This window comes from Ictalurus punctatus, chromosome 14 (genome assembly GCF_001660625.3).
Source record: "Ictalurus punctatus breed USDA103 chromosome 14, Coco_2.0, whole genome shotgun sequence".
NCBI classification, from domain to species: domain Eukaryota; kingdom Metazoa; phylum Chordata; class Actinopteri; order Siluriformes; family Ictaluridae; genus Ictalurus; species Ictalurus punctatus.
Genome location: NC_030429.2, coordinates 8,238,364 through 8,255,021, shown reverse-complemented (window position 1 = coordinate 8,255,021; position 16,658 = coordinate 8,238,364). Strand labels below are relative to the sequence as shown.

At 40.0% G+C, this 16,658-nt stretch overlaps 1 protein-coding gene across 1 annotated transcript in view; it reads right to left on the bottom strand.

Annotated features, from left to right (window-relative positions):
• Positions 1–16,658, bottom strand: part of ndst1a (N-deacetylase/N-sulfotransferase (heparan glucosaminyl) 1a) — an 82,946-nt gene that overhangs the window by 9,782 nt on the left and 56,506 nt on the right. Inside the window, exons 2-9 of the mRNA XM_017484945.3 lie at positions 13,749–14,667; positions 13,413–13,541; positions 11,915–12,259; positions 10,110–10,197; positions 9,503–9,657; positions 6,504–6,689; positions 3,411–3,539; positions 1,075–1,257 (exon numbers count right to left, since the gene is read on the bottom strand). Of these exons, the coding sequence (XP_017340434.1) occupies positions 1,075–1,257; positions 3,411–3,539; positions 6,504–6,689; positions 9,503–9,657; positions 10,110–10,197; positions 11,915–12,259; positions 13,413–13,541; positions 13,749–14,267 (1,734 nt within the window). The 5' untranslated portion in view covers positions 14,268–14,667. The remainder of the gene's footprint in view (positions 1–1,074; positions 1,258–3,410; positions 3,540–6,503; positions 6,690–9,502; positions 9,658–10,109; positions 10,198–11,914; positions 12,260–13,412; positions 13,542–13,748; positions 14,668–16,658) is intronic.

Genomic DNA, 16,658 nt, shown 5'->3' with positions numbered 1-16,658 from the left:
GTCTGTTTCAGAAAACAAACCAATGCGGATCAAGACTTGAACGGAGCTGTGGTATAACTCAAAATATATGGAAGTATGCATAAAAGTATACTATGTAAAGGGGAGAAGTTTAAGAAATGTGAGCATTGAAAGACTCACATTTGGTGACTACAGGGAGGAGGGCTTAACTTAAATATTCAACTGTGAATATCTCCCTTTTGTATTCGTAAACATAAGGAAAATTTGAATCGTACATGAACGGTGAAATTCGTTTTGACAGTACCAGCACACACACACACACACACACACACACACACACACACACACACACAGAGAACTGAGACAATAGAGCACTTGTGCACTGGGTGACACTGAGAAAGGCTCAGCTGGAGGTGATACGTGTGCAGGCACAAACGCTTGCACATACAAAGACTCCACAAGAACCTTAATGCAAAAGGCTTTGAGTACAAATGACATGAGCAAGAAAAGAGATCAGAGCAGGAAGAACAAAGCACATTCACACTCACACACACTCTCTCACACACACACACACACACACACACACACACAGAGCAAAGTAGAACACAGTTAGTGAGAGGAGAACAGAAACACACTGAGCCACATTACAGTGAGTTGAGCGTGGAAAAGAAAAGCTGTGAATAACAAGCTCTACATTCTCTGATGAGTTGCTGCTGACCACAGAGCCTGACACGGCACCGCACTGTACACTAATGCTATTCTTCCCCTCAGTCCCTCTCTCACGCTCCCTCAATCCTCGACCGCCTGGGCCTCTTTTAACTTCTCAATCATCAGATGCCCTCAGTCCCACACTCCCTCACGCACAACAACCTACACACACTCAGCATACAAGAACACTTCTTAATAGCAATCCTGGGAACATTCAAGCACTGTGAAAACAGAAAGGGAAAAAAAAATAATAATAAAAATGTGCCAAGACGACTGACTCAGCTCACTGCGGGTTTTGATAATTAGCAGAATCAAATGAGTCACAACCGGGGGAGAAGAAGAAAAAAAAAAAACGCAACACCTACACACAACGCTCGGCATACAACACACACAAACAGATACACGCACCTGCCAGAGTGGCTCTCTGTCTGACGGGAAGAGGCTGAAGTATTTGTGAGCCAGCTGAACAGGAGGCAGGGTCTGCAGCCTCAGGTGAGTCCAGGTCTGCAGAAAACGCAGCAGCTTCTTAAAAGTGTACAGCCCCAGACGGTCATTTCCATAATTAGAAAGATGAGTCATAAAGATACTAATCTGCAAAACACAAAGAAACATTTGTGTATTAGGATTTGTAATTAACCCCATACATCAAAAGACCGCCATACCGGCCTCTTCAAATCCCTGTCTTTTCAGTGCTCCGATTGGGATAAATGCTTCATGTGAAACTCCAGCCGAATTATCAAGCCCCAGTTTGTCAGAGTGGAACACTCATGTCATCAAACTGCTATGTATATTTTCTGCGTGTTGTGTTGCTCACTCCGTTATTTTGTACACACCCAAACTCTGCTATCCAAATTCTTTCTGGAAGACTGGATGTACAGAGAAGTTCTGAAAAGCAGTAAACTATTTCCTATCATTCCTGGGGGAAAATATAAAATGCATTCTAGCGCATCCAGACTCGCCCAATGAACTGAAGAGACAACAACAACAACAACGATGACAGCAAAGGCAACAACTGCAACAACAGTGACAAACACAACAATGATACTATTTTTTTAATGGAAAAATTTATATAATGCATTCCAAACCCATTGAGACTCACCAAAACAAGAGAAACAATGACAATCATAACAACAACAGCAGCAGCAGCAACAGCTGCAATAAAAATAAGACTATTTTATTTATTTATTTATTTTTTTTTTTAATGAAAAACAGTATATAATGCATTGCAGCCCATACAGACTCGCCCAACGAACTGAAGAAATAACATCAACAACAACAACGACGATGACAGCAAAGACAACACCAACTGCAACAACAGTGACAAACACAACAATGATACTATTTTTGATTTTTTTTTTTTAATGTAAAAATGTATATAACCCATCCCATTCCAAACCCATCAAGACTCACCAAAACAACAGAAACAATGACAACAATATCTACAAGAAGACTTTTTTTTTTTTTAATGAAAAACATTATATAATGCATTGCAGCCCATACAACGACAACAACAACAACGACCGCAGCAACAATAGCAAAGTCATGTAATGGGGTTGGAGTCCTGATTAAGCTTATATTTAAGAGAGGCAGGCAGACAAATCCCAATCGTAAAGCAAGTTCGAGGTCAAAAACGGGCAAGGGCTGTGGCGATCGGCAAATAATATAAACCGGGCTAGACAAGAATCGAGAAACACTGTCGAATGTACAGCTCAAAGGGTTAAAGCTAGCAGACACGTCCTATCCGGGTGTGTGACTCACCCTTTAAAACTTAATGACTCTAGCTGGTCACTCTGATCAATAGCGAGAAGCTCATTAGGAAAGAGACGAACATGCAATTAGGTGACCAACTCCACGAGCGTTGCTCATTGATCAGATCCAGTCAGTCTGAACCATGGGCTAATCACTGCATTAGATCAAGCCTGGATTGAGCTCCTGGCAAGGCTGGAACATGGGGCTTTTACAATAAGATAAAATCCCTAATTAGCTGAGGACCTGTCCATACTGAGTAATGTGAAGTCACGAACTTTGGAGTGGAAAATGAACGGGTTTGTGTCAATGTAAAGTAAAAAAAAAAAAAAAAAAAAACAGCCTGAGGTGTTCTTCATATTAACTAAAGTAATTTCATGTATCAGTGTTCCTATAAATATATTTCACTCTTTTACAAAGCAAATACAACCCCAATTCCAAAAAAAGTTGGGACGCTGTGTAAAATGTAAATAAAAACAGAATGCAATGATTTGCAAATCTCATAAACCCATACTTTATTCACAATAGAACATATCAAATGTTTAAACCGAGGAAATCTGATGGCCGCAACACATCTCAAAAAAGTTGGGACGGGGGCAACAAAAGGCTGGAAAAGTGAGTGTTACTATAAAGAAACAGCTGGAGGTTAATTGGGAACAGGTCAGTAATATGATTGGGTATAAAAAGAGTATCTTAGAGATGCAGAGTCTTTTAGAAGTAAAGATGGGCAGAAGTTCACCAATCTGTGAAAAGCTGCGTCTACATACGCAGTTTAAATATAGTTTCTATAAAAAGAAACACAACCACACCTCATACATGGATTAATAAAAGGAAAGAGCATCATATTATTTATTCTGTTTCATAACACTGACCCCGATTACTAAACTTAAAACTGTGTCTTTTCTGTCACAGAGTATAAACATGCTGGAGATGAAATTTTAAGAAGGCTGATCGCATGTGCTTTTGGGAGTAGTGGAGGTGTGCGCGTGTGTACTCACTGGGTTGAGTAATACAGTGAGGAAGAGTTCCCCTCCGTTGATGAGCTTGTCGAGCTCCTGAGGGCCTCCTGGGTAATCTTTATAGAAGATAGTGTGAGTGAACAGACCACAAGTCTGCCTCGGCAGCACCTGACAGAGGAATAAGCAATAGGTTATCTCAAGCACAAAAGCACATGCTTATATTACCCCTCTCTCTCTCTCACACAAACACACACATACATATACATATACAGAGCTTCATATGACCTGGACACCTCAGCACACCCTCCATCTATCCACACACACACGGTAAGGCAAGCACCAAGCTTCTTTCTTCACTTCAATAAATAGAGCGAGGCTTAATGTAATATTCATAATCTCTCTCGGGGCGTTCATGAACTCAGCGGGTGTATATAAAAATCAATGAGAGGCAGAACCCACATCTGAATATAAATCTGTTCTCAGTAATCAGCTCTCCATTCCCTCCTCCTGTCTTACTCCTCTCTATGCTTCAAGGACAATCACACCGGGGGTCAGACACGTGCAGAAATGAAGCTCACAAAAAAAAAATCATCCAAAGGCGGCATTTAGAGTAAAGAGCAAGTTAATGTCAGTCCAGGCTTTAGACCGAGTGAAACTCCTGATCTATTACAGTTCTTACTTGTGTCTGGGTTAAAGGGAGAGTGAAGAGAAAAAGAAACTAAGAGGATGATGAAATGGAAGAAAGAGTCATGGAGGAACAGAAGTAGTATGAAAATGGACGAGAGAGAGAGAGAGAGAGAGAGAGAGAGAGAGAGAGAGAGAGTATGGGTGAGAAAGAAAAAGTGAATAACGAAAGTGACAGAAAAAGCAACTGGAAGATACAGAAAGAAGCACTGAATATGTTAATGTAGTCTTTTTTTTTTTTTTTTTTTTTTTAAAGATTTTTATATTATTTTGAGATCTATTATTTACATCTAGTATAGTTTTACTTCGTCTTCGTGTGGTTTTGTTCGATTCGTTTAGCTTTTTATTGACTTTTATTCCATAAACACACTGCATATAGTGTAATATAAGACAAGAATGGGCAAAACATAAATAATTTATGATTTATGTCACAAAAGTTATTACTCAGTAACAGTGGATTTACATGAGGTCAATGAAATGGAAAATGCGCCTGTTTTGGGGGTTCCCCGTGTTCCCATGTGATGTCACACTCCACTCTAGTGATTAATGGTTCATTGGAAAGTAGACACTCAATACTTTAAGAATTTGTAGGTATTCATAAGTATGTCATTTTTTTTTACCTAGCCTAGCAGGTTTAAATCTTATAATTTTATTGTGGCAGTTAAAGCATACGTTTTACTATCAAAGAAGCTTTAGTTGTGCTGCCTGTTGCCCTGCGATGGGTTGGCACCCGGTCCAGGGAGGCCCCTGCCTTGAGCCCTGAGCTCCCTGGGATAAGCTCCAGGCTCCCCTGTGACCCTGTGTAGGATACGCGGTTCGGAAAATGGATGGATAATCTATCTAATGGATGTGCTGTCCGTTTGATCTCTGTATCAATGTTTTAAAATGAAAACGATCCTCGTCCATTTGGGAGGAGGATCGTTTGTGTTTCAGAAACGATCTCCATCCACACTACACGACCGAATACAAATGTCACATGACCATTCCTGCACATACAAGTGTAAACAAGAAGTTGGTTGCTAGTCACCGTCGGTCCATGTAGGGCTTACGCCGCTTGAAATGAGATTCGTTGCCGATTTCTCTAATCGTAACTCGCCTCTTGCGCATGTAGGCAGCTGCGGTATTATAAAATACAGAATTTAACTGCACAGTGGCTGCTAAGAATGACAACAAAGCCAGCAAAGCTTGCGGTTCAGTCTCCATGTTGTAGTGTATACGATCAAGGTAGCGTAATGGTCGTATGGTAGGGGCTTGACGAATCAGAGAAGGATACGCAATGATCCAGAAGACCCAATTAGGGGGCGAATGTGGGCGAAGCCACGCCTTCGTTTTGGTTTTCAAACTAAAACGGGGTTTTCTGCGTTTCCAAAAGTCTCCGTTTTGGAGGGTGGAAAACGCCGGAGTAGTGTAGACGACCGGCATAACCGTAGAAACAGTTATGCATTTTAAAACGAAAAGACACTAGTGTAAACAGGGCCTTACTGTGGAGAGGTGCCCTGCTGACCAGCAGCTAAATACGATACTCTACATACAGGAACCCAAAAGTGTCCTGACAAATCTTATAACAGCCTTGCTATAATAAAATAATTCATTTGTTCATACTGACTGAAAAAGTCTGATAAGTCGGTTTCCATCCCGCCGGTGTGATGGAACACCAGTGTACTGTGAGACAGGGTTCATTTTACTGAATACTGTTGAACTAAATCAATGTTTCTGTAACGGATATACGAATGTGCCATTGGTTTAATAACAATCCATAAAATAATCAATGCTTCAACGTTAACCAAGACAGATAATCTGCATGCATAATAATCTGAAAGGTATGGACTTTTTCAAGTAAAAAAAAAATATATATATTCTGATATTGCATGGGTAACAAGAACTTCATCCATCCATCCATCTTCTACCGCTTACTCCTTCTTCAGGGTCACGGGGAACCTGGAGCCTATCCCAGGGAACATCGGGCACAGGGCGGGGTACACCCTGGACAGGGTGCCAGTCCATCCCAGGGCAGAATCACATACACACTCACACACCCATTCATACACTACGGACACTTTAGACACGCCAATCAGCCTACCATGCATGTCTTTCGAGGCAGCTAGAACTTTCCACACTTAATTAGTTCTGTCCAGTAGTTATCACATGAAAAAAAAAATGAAATGAAAATGTCTCTTATATTTAATTAAATGTTAATTAACTTTTATTTCAGTTTTCTGTGTTTTCATTTTCAGTAACTAATTTATCATGGTCAGGTTTGTGGTGGAACCGGAGCATATCCAGGAACACTGGGTGCGGACAATTAACGGGCATTTTTGGGACTCCGGGGGCAAATTACAATAACCAATACACCTACTGCCATGTTTTTGAAAGTTGGAACCCAGAAGAAGCCTAGGGAAGGAAATCAGGCAATTTTGCTTGTATGTGTGTGTTGGTGTAGACCCTCACGCTGATGCCGCTGTGGATGAAGCCGCGGCGGTAGCGGGCAGGTTTGAGATGAGGATACTCCTCTGTGCTGGTCACTCGGATGCCCCACACTTTCTTCCAGGCCTCGTAGAGCTGCACGTGAATGGGGTAGACGCCTGAGTGATGAGGAGCCACTGCATAACCCAGGTGTGTGGGGATAGCGTGCTCCTGCACACAAGATTCATACAGCAAAAGAGTCATGAAGTTCATTCATACATCATATATCATGGACGGTTGTCCACTATTGGACGGTTGTAGGTTCGATTCCCTTCCCACGTGACTCCACACGCCGAAGTGTCCTTGGGCAAGACACTGAACCCCAACTTGCTCCTGATGGCAAGTTAGCACCTTGCATGGCAGCACTGCTACCATTGGTGTGTGAAAATGGGTGAATGAGAACCAGTGTAAAGCGCTTTGAAGAAAAGTTCAAAAAGCGCTATATAAGTGCAGACCATTTATATCCCTGATGTTCATTGATACTAAGTATTTAATATGAAAAAGTTGGTTTGTGTTGATATGAAATTTGTGTGTCCCAGTTATATTTAAAAGAATCCCTCTTTTTCAGAAGGAACCGAGATCTACTGCCCTGCAGTGGTCGAACACTACCAGGCCAATTTACGTATGTCTTGTCCATCTTAATCATCACAAACGACCTGAAGTTAGTCTTAAACAAGCTTCCTAGATTATTGTGTGGTGTGGAGTGTCTACAAGCCTCACAGTCCAGTCATAGTTATCCTGATTTCAATTCATGAATTGCTTCATAGTTCGAACTTGCAGTATGGGTGTCACCTACTGACAGTTACACTCTTAGTGCCTTCATATAATGGTAAGAAGTATGCCTTTAGACCGGTTGAATCCAATCCCGGTGTCTTTACCCCCTTGGAGTGGTTCTTATGATTAGGTGTGAACAGAGCAATCGATCTTTGATCCTAAACAATGATTTGATAAACTCGGGCTGCTTCCAAATAACCTCTAGTAGAGTTAAAACTGCAGTGATGACACAAATGTCCCTTTTTTATTTCTCTTCTTATGCTTGTATCTGTTTGTTACCCATTTATTCATCTCTCTAAGAAGTGGAGTTTCTTCGAAATCATAATCTAATTAAACTGACGCCAAAAGAATAGACCAAAGAAAAAAAAAAACCACCAAAACGCTAGTCAACAAGCTCAATAAAAGGACGTAAATGGATGGGTTTTTTTTTTCCGATTCGTTTAGATAAAAAACAAGAATGCACTTCCTAGGCAGTGTGAATCTCATTATAATTGGTGTGGGTGAATGCAAAGTAGATTACATTTCACTACAAAATGAAAGTACTGGCGTTACACCCATAATGTCAATACGAATGCTTAGCGTTTAGTTTAATCAAGAAAAACAGCAGGCTTTAATGGTGCCGCAGTTCTAGATTTATAATAATTACATACTTAAAAGGATGCCTTAGGAAGTACAAGAGCTCTAGTCTCTTCATTTCGCACTATAAACAGAGTGAAGTTCGTTGAGGGACGTAAACGGCTTGTCGGTGCTTTGATTGCAACTTCTAAAAAGAGCTCTCAAAGTGATTATCCAATCCTTATCACTGAAAATAACTTTCCTTTAAGTTTATTAAAGTTTACTTAAGGTACGTGTGTGTGTGTGTGTGTGTACTCAGATGCAAATAATGGAATAGGGTTTGAGTGCAGTGTCTGAATTAGAAGAAACAGCCAACACCATTGTGCACATGAGAAATATACTTATAATGAAGTTGCTGGTTCTAAGATTCTAGATTATATACGGTGACGGATGCGAAACAGGATTACACAGGTCATCATGACAACACGTTTTGGATGTTGTGCAATCCTGTCTCGATTCGCATGTCAGTACATTGAAAAAAATGGAATAAATGGAATGGGACATGTGGTGGGTCAGCTTTAAGAAAACATATTAAGCAGTCTATACAGGATTTGGCTGAATTTTTTTTTAAGGTTGTTGCACGCTTGATTTTGCTTAGTTTAAAAAAAAAAATAAAAAAAACATTTGCGATGCAATTTGCAGAGTGGTTGAACTACTTGAATTGGCGAAATTGCAATAGCATGAAATAGTTTCGCACGGTCTTTCACAATGATGTTTGTTAGTAAATGAGACCTTTTCAGCTGTACTCATGTTCGACGCACGTGAAACAAAGAGGGCTTTAACTGAATGCGCGTTGCGATGACGTCACATCACACTTCTTGGCCCAAATCAGCGGAAAATCTGCAGTAATTTTGAAAAATTGCAAGCTCCTCCGGATATTGCGGAGTTTGCTTGATTTTGTGTTCATTTCTGAGATCGCAAAATCTCAAAATCCTGGAGGGATTGAAAATGAAGTATAGTTTACATAAAAACAAAAGTTTCTTATCAAAAGTCTTGTCGGTATTTCGTTGCTTATCCTAAACTCCATTGAAACAAGTTTCTAATTACTACATTGCATTATGGAGAGCGAGTGCGATTCACGTAGTATTAATACAATCTGATTACATTATAAAATCTTGTGAGCATGTTTTGTAGCAACATGTTTCACAATGCCAGTGAGCTTAGGGTTCGATCCTAAGCTCAGATGAGAATGCAGAGTTCAATTTAATACACGTTCGAATCATGTTGGGTGTACGGCGGCAAAAACTGTTAATGTAATGCAGTTCAATCACGTGGAACTGATGTACGCATCTGAATTAAGTAAATTCACTGAGCTTTTTTTTCCCCAGTGTATATTCAAGAAACTATACCTGCATTTTGTCACTGAACTCTATATTGTAATATAATGATAAGAAAGCTGACTGGACTTCAATTCTATGCCCTCTAGACATCACTGCCCCCCCACCCCCACCCCCCCACACACACACAAATCATCACCATGACACTCAACTCTCCAGGGCTGCTGTAGCTTGGCTGAACTTGACAGCTCTGACTATCTTAATGTATCTTTTGTGTGTGTGTGTGTGTGTGTGTGTGTGTGTGTGTATTGTACTCACCTCAGCGAAGCGTCTGTTCAAGAGCATCTGTTCTGCTAACACGCTCTGGTTATGAAAGCGGTGAGGTTGCATGTGACTCCACATGTGTGGAAACCACCAGAACTCGTTAACATACGATAACAACAGGTCATCGCCCAGATCCTCCTCATCAGTACCTACATACACACACACACACCGAGACAAAAATTCACCTTGATCTTTACACACCCATCATTTTTATGAAGTAAAATATTCACATTACTGTGCAGAAACCAATATGATGTCTATATTAACACAGCATAATAGAGGGGTGCAAAAAGAAATCGGAGTGTGGGAGTAGAAAATGTTGTTTTATTAGTTGAAGTATCGAACCATTGAATCGTGAAGCAGTGTAAAAAAATAAAACAAAAAGCAATAGGGTGTACTGTAATTTATGATGTAATTTATTATTTATTAGCAGTCGACAATGTTTTATCTCTCTTTATCCAATGACAAACACACTCCTACATACATGCAAAAAAAAACAAAAAACAAGGTTGCATGATATCTCAGTACCAGTGCACACTCTTGTACATGCACAGAAACACACAATTCTCAATAAAACATTACCGTCATATCGTCCACTGACCTGCATGGTAAAACTTCCCTGAGAAGCCAAGGTTAAAGGTGAAGTTTGGGATTGACTTCCGCAGCTCATCCTGCATCTGTACCAGTGCCTGGATGTGGAAGAATTACACATGCAAAATCAGAAACTCTCACTAACAGAATGATTATTTTAATTTAAAGTCTGAAATATTATCCCAATCATATTATGTCTATATATGTAATATGTCCAATTCGTCCTACATCTTCATCATTACACTATTTGATCTTAAGTCTTAACTGATTTTATGGTTAAACCTCTAGAAGAATGAATTAAACAGTGCTGTCCATAGTGGATAAACAGTCACTCAGTTTTGCATCATAAAATATGAGAGCTTATCATGTTTCTGTATGCAAATGTAAGTCATTCTAATTGGCAAAACCATAAAGTCTGGAATTCTTAAGGTAAAATTACAAGGGCCATTTTGGGTGTCAAATTTATAAATCATTTATTTAAAAAAAAACAAACAATTGATATAACCACTTAATACCAATTAATTAATAATATGCACAGAACAAACACAAAAGAGCAATGCTTATTTACGTTAAAATTAGGGATGCACCGAACTGAAAATTCTTGGCCGAAGTCGAAACCAAATATGACGAAAAACTTGCCCGAAAGCCGAAGGCCGAATACGTTCTTTCGCGTTTTTTCCATTTATTTTGCCTTTTTTTTTTTTTTTTTTTTTTACCACTGCATGAATTAAATAGTCAAAATGTGCTTTTTACTATTTTGTCTTGCTTTTCAAAAAAAAAATCAATTAATTACAAAAACTACAATTTCAAAATATTTATTTAACACTGAACATTTTTTTTTCATTCCAGCAGGCACTGGCTACCAACAAGGCACAATATAACTTTAAATAAATAAAATAGTAAAATAAAAATATTTTGATGTGGTCATCTTTGAGCCTCCCTTGAATAGCCTGTGTTAGGCCTATAACTGACTGCTGAAAGAATGGAACACTCTGTAGCCTACAACTAAAAAGTGCATTAAAACGTGCATTGACATGAGTGCAAAAAACTGTTCTATTCAGTTCTATACAGCTGATTATATTGGGGTTATATACCGTTCGCATCCCTGTACACCTCGCAGAGTATTATAGTAGATATAGTATAGTTAGATACGTTGTTAATGTTATGTTCCTTGATAGATTTGGTTAGTTTAAACTATAGATCAGTTCATTTAGTCCCCGCTGGTTTTTCCGCTCCCAGTCCATAGTACTAGTTCATGTTTCTTGTTTTGTGTTTTGACCCTGATTTCTGTGACCGCTACTCTGATTCCTGCTTTGCTCCGTTTATGCCTGTTTGCCGATTGCCAGACCCTTTGCCGGTCTTTACTACCTTTTTTGGATTACGATTTGGATTTGTCTGCCTGCCCTTAAATAAGTACGTCTTTACTTGCTTCCGTACTCTACTCCCTTACGTCTCGCGACGTGACAGAATACTCCGGAACAGAAACAAAACAAACACACGTGTCCACAGTAAACTTCCGTCAACATCCGAAGAGCCCGTAGCTCATGCATGTAGTTCGTGCATGTAGTTCGTGCATGCGCGCGCCCCCTCATCGAGGTCGTGACATTCGCGCGTCTCACTCTGGTTGCTAGGCTATTTGGACGCGTCATCAAACACATCATTGTTCGGTCAAATTTATTAGGCCCTTTCACTTATTCGGCCGAACACCGAAAATGCTTTTTTGCTATTTTCGGCCTAATAATTTCTGTTGCTGAACATTCGGTGCATCCCTAGTTAATATGATAAACCTTTAGTATTGCTGCAGCTCACCCTCACCTCTACATCAGCCATCTTCATCCTGGTGCCCTCTTTTCCAACGAAGATATCGTCAATGTCGACCAGAACATATCTATCCAGGGACAGTGAGAGCCTCTTAGATGTGAGGAAGGCCACAGCGTCCACGAACACGAGCTTGTGTAGCCAGAAGGCCAGGCCGTGGCCGAACAGCACGCGCTGGATGCCATCGTGGAGGCCGAGGTCCTGAACCACGGATGTGTGGAGGACAGCGTGTAGGCCTATGTTCTCTGCTGACTGGGTCTTCGCTAACAGTACTGGCTCATATGTGGAGTGGTTAGACTGGAACACGGTCCAGTTATCACCAGGCAGAGGACCTCTGACCACCTAAGGAGAGAGAGAAAGAAAGAGAGAGAGAGTATACATTATATATACAGTGGGGGAAATAAGTATTGAATGCGTCAACATTTTTTTTTTTTTCAGTAAATGTATTTCCAATGAGCCTATTCACATGAAATTTTCACCAGACTTTGGTATTGACACAAGAAATCCAGAAATATAAAGAATTCACAACATTGCCATCAGAAATTGCTCACAAGCCCGGATAGCCTCTCTTAGATTACTAACTGTACCTTACCTTAGACTGCTACAAGGGTTGAGGTAGAAGATTGGAGTATATATGGTTACATTCATGAATCATTCATTCCGTTATTATTCTTATCATACTTTAACATAATGCAACCTCCTATCTTCCTCACCATGATCTTCTTTCCATCGCGTATCCTCATCTTATCTCATCTTTTCCCGTTACTTCTTGCCTTTGCCTGTCTGGACCCATTCTCCAAACAGGGAAGTAATCCTCTCAGTAGTAGGTACTTTCTCCCAAAAATATATAACCCTCCACATTCCTCCGTTTTGAAAATTAAAGTTTAAATCTACTCCCTAATTTTATTTAAGAAGGTACACATGCCTAAAGGCAACACATGTAGAACCTTATTTTACAGTATATCTTGAGTGCGCGTATATAACGTACATACATATAATTTATACACTTCTATCCCTGCTGAAAAAAAATCAATAGAATCCATCACAATAAATCAAATGGTTTCCACTACAAATACCATTACAAACCATCAGCTAACTGTTAAAACCATTACCATTATTGGTCCTTAATGGTATCCATTAGACATACATTCCACCAATAAAATACCAGTAGAGACCCACAGGGACCATTACAGTTTCCGTTAAAACCAATACAATTCCTATTATAACCATTACAAACTCTATGAGGCTTTCTATTGTTGTTGTTTTTTTCCAGCAGCGATATTTGTCCAGGTACGAGTGCCTTCAAATTCCATATTTATGCAAGAACCAAAACTGTTTAAGATATTTTTGCCTCTTCACCCTCTTACAGAAGTAGCTAAACCAGCTATAATCTTCATGCTGAGTCTTCGGGTAATCCCAGTACCTCATCCAACATGCTTATCATCTTTAAGCACAAACATCATAAGAAGTCTCTTAAGGTAACATCTGAACAGACCTCGTGGGCGCGGGTGATGTGCAGGAGGGGTGATTTGGGGTTGACGGTACAGTCCTTTAGACCCAAATTTGAGTGCAGGAACAGAGGGAAACCTTTCAGCTGGGCACTCAGGAGACTGTTCTCATTCGCCTACACACACACACAGACACACACACAGGGATTGGGAGAGGGATGGAGTGAGAAAAAAAAAAAAATCTGTGAACTGGCTCAGGGAGTGACATATTAGCAGAATACAAAATCCATTTCGTATGCTGAGGTCAGACTATAATAATTTGGATTATCACATTAATCATCCAAGTGTAGAGAGAGACAGAGAGATAGAGTAGATCATGTGACCTTGAAGAAGCCGATAATTCCCACTCCATACTCCACACAGTATTTATCCAGCAGCTCCCTGTTCCAGGCATCCATGTTGACGTACTTCAGGATGTTCTCGTAAATGATGAGGGCGAAGCGGCCTCGGTCGCGCTCTGTCAGCGTAGGCATGTCTCCTTTCCCTGGAGAGATCTCTGTGTGGTACCGGAACCGGGCCGACTCCAGCACAGCTACGATGTCTTGACCCAGCTGGGAGTACTGACTCTCGACAAACACGAGAACCACCGGGTCGGTCTGGCTGCCATCTGCCGCCGCATCTCCGGCCCCTTCATCCTGGAGCGGCAGGAGCCGTGATGCCGTGACATCATCATCGCAGTCCTCTGGCACGGCTCCAGCAGAAGGCTCGAACTCCCTTTTGACGCCATACAGGAAGTAGGCAGAAATGAAGACGCTGAGCATGCACAAGAGGAAGAGAAGGAGAAAGATGGTCTGGAGCGTGAGCTGGCGGAAGAGACGTCGCACGCAGCCAGCACCCAGCATCGTGGGGATGACCCCCCCACCCCCCCAGCCCACAGAAAACAAATGAATGAACAAATAAACGAGGGGCAAAAGGCAAAATCGAGTCAAATCTCAGATTCTTTCCATTGACACCATCAATTTATGTCTGTGTATAAAAACATTGTGAGTAAAGAACAGAGATGTTCAAAGAGCTGGTCTCCTCCATGTTAAACACCACTATGTCACCATATCTGTTGTCGGCTTCTTTAACTGAGATGATTTTGTCTGTACACGGCTCCCTGAACGCATGATAAGCAGCCGATAGAACCCGTTTCCTGTCCTTCATTCAAATTCATTCCTTATTGTTACTTTTGAAGGAGTTGGAGTAGCATCAGAGCAGCTGGTGCAAATGTAGTCCTTCATTCCAGAAATGTCAGAGTACCTGCAGAAAAAAAAGGGGCACAGTTAAATGAAAATTTTATAAACACAATTCTGATCATATGTAAAGCAAGTATACAGCGTATGGCCAAACGTTTGTGGGCACCTGACCATTTGGGGTTCTTCCCCAAAAAATGCCCCCAAAATGTTATAAGCGCACAATTGTATAGACAACTGTATGTCATTGCATGATGTAGCAGTACAATTTCCTTTCTCTAGAACTAAGAAACTCTCTCAGAATAGCAATGCCCCTGTGCATAAAGCGAGCTCCATGAAGACATTGTTTGCCAAGGTTGGAGTGGAAGAACCTGAGTGTCCAGCACAGAGCCCTGACCTCAACCACGCTGAACACATTTGAGATGATCTGGAACACCGACTGCACCCTAGACCTCCTCAATCAACATCAGTGCCTGATTTCACTAATGCTCTTATGGCTGAATAATCACAAATCCCCACAGCCATGCTCCAAAATCTCGTGGAAGGCCTTCCCGGAAAAGTGAAGGTTATTATAATGGGGGCTAAATCTAGAATTGGATGTTCAACAAGCACATATAAGTGTGACGGACAGTTGTTCACAAACCTTTGAACATAAATTGTATTAAGCAAAACTTCCTCTTAGATGCTAGAAAATCACTTGCATCTCTTGCATTGTAACTATAGTATCAGCATCAGCTTAGATTGCGCAACTTTTATGAAACCAACAGATTGCATTTGAGCACCTGGAACGATTCTCAGTCCAATCTGTACACTGTATTGAGGTGAAATATATATGATACTCTTGGCCAATTTCTCTGTTCTGGGACTACGTGACCGACATTATGTTTGAAATTACTGGCACAATATAAAGATAAAAATAAAAAATAGCTCTGTGGTTGCTAAAGGATCATCACCGTCTTAGCAAACTTGACCACAATATCCACTTGGGAGAGTATTTCAGAGTGACTGTACTATGCTGACTGATTTCTATACCCTGTGTAATTTATATATTAAAACAATCAATCAAAAGAAAAGTTCCTTTTGGATCCATAAACATTGAGCGAGTAAACCCATCCCACATAGATGGTCAATCCCAAGAGAAGAGTTTGCCAGAAGGACAAAGAGAGTGAGAGAAGCATAATCAGGAAGATAAATAAATAAATGATTACTATGCCTGGAAGAGATAATTACCACACCATTTTGTTTTCTCATTAAAAAAAGCCAATTGCCTTCTGTTAACCAATGAATTAAAAATAGACAGGACGTATAATCCCTTTAGTCGGGGCTTACAGCGAGCATCTTCTTCGACAATAATATTAAGACTAGTCCCATCAGGTTCAGTAGAAAACATGGTGAAATGGCAAATGTTATCTGTTCGACCTTGACATTAGAAGTTGAGGTGGAATTTGTTGAACTCTACTGGGGATACACGCCAGCGAGAATAATTCAGCGATATGAATTCAGTAATTATTACACTGTGGTAGGGTCAAAATGTTCTTTTTGGTAAATGTGAAATATGTCATTAGAGAACTGGAATACTGTAGAGAAAAGAAAAATGTGATGGGGGGGGTGCTTCTTGTTACCAGTGGACTCCGATTCATCTGGCTATTAATCAGAAGTGACAGTTTCTAGGCATCTCATCATTCCATTTGAGCAAAGTGTGATTATAAATTATTTATCCGGGCATCTGTTTCCATGTAAGAAGTAATTTACAACAGGCACTTACTAATCACTTATTTCTGTTATACTGTAGGATCTGTAACTGCACTAATATATATATATATATATATATATATATATATATATATATATATATATATATATATATACATATATATACACACATACACATACATATACACATACACATATATATATATATATATATATATATATATATATATATATATATATATATATATACACACACACACACATATTATATATATATATATATATATATATATATATATATATATATATATATATATATATATATATATATATATATATATATAT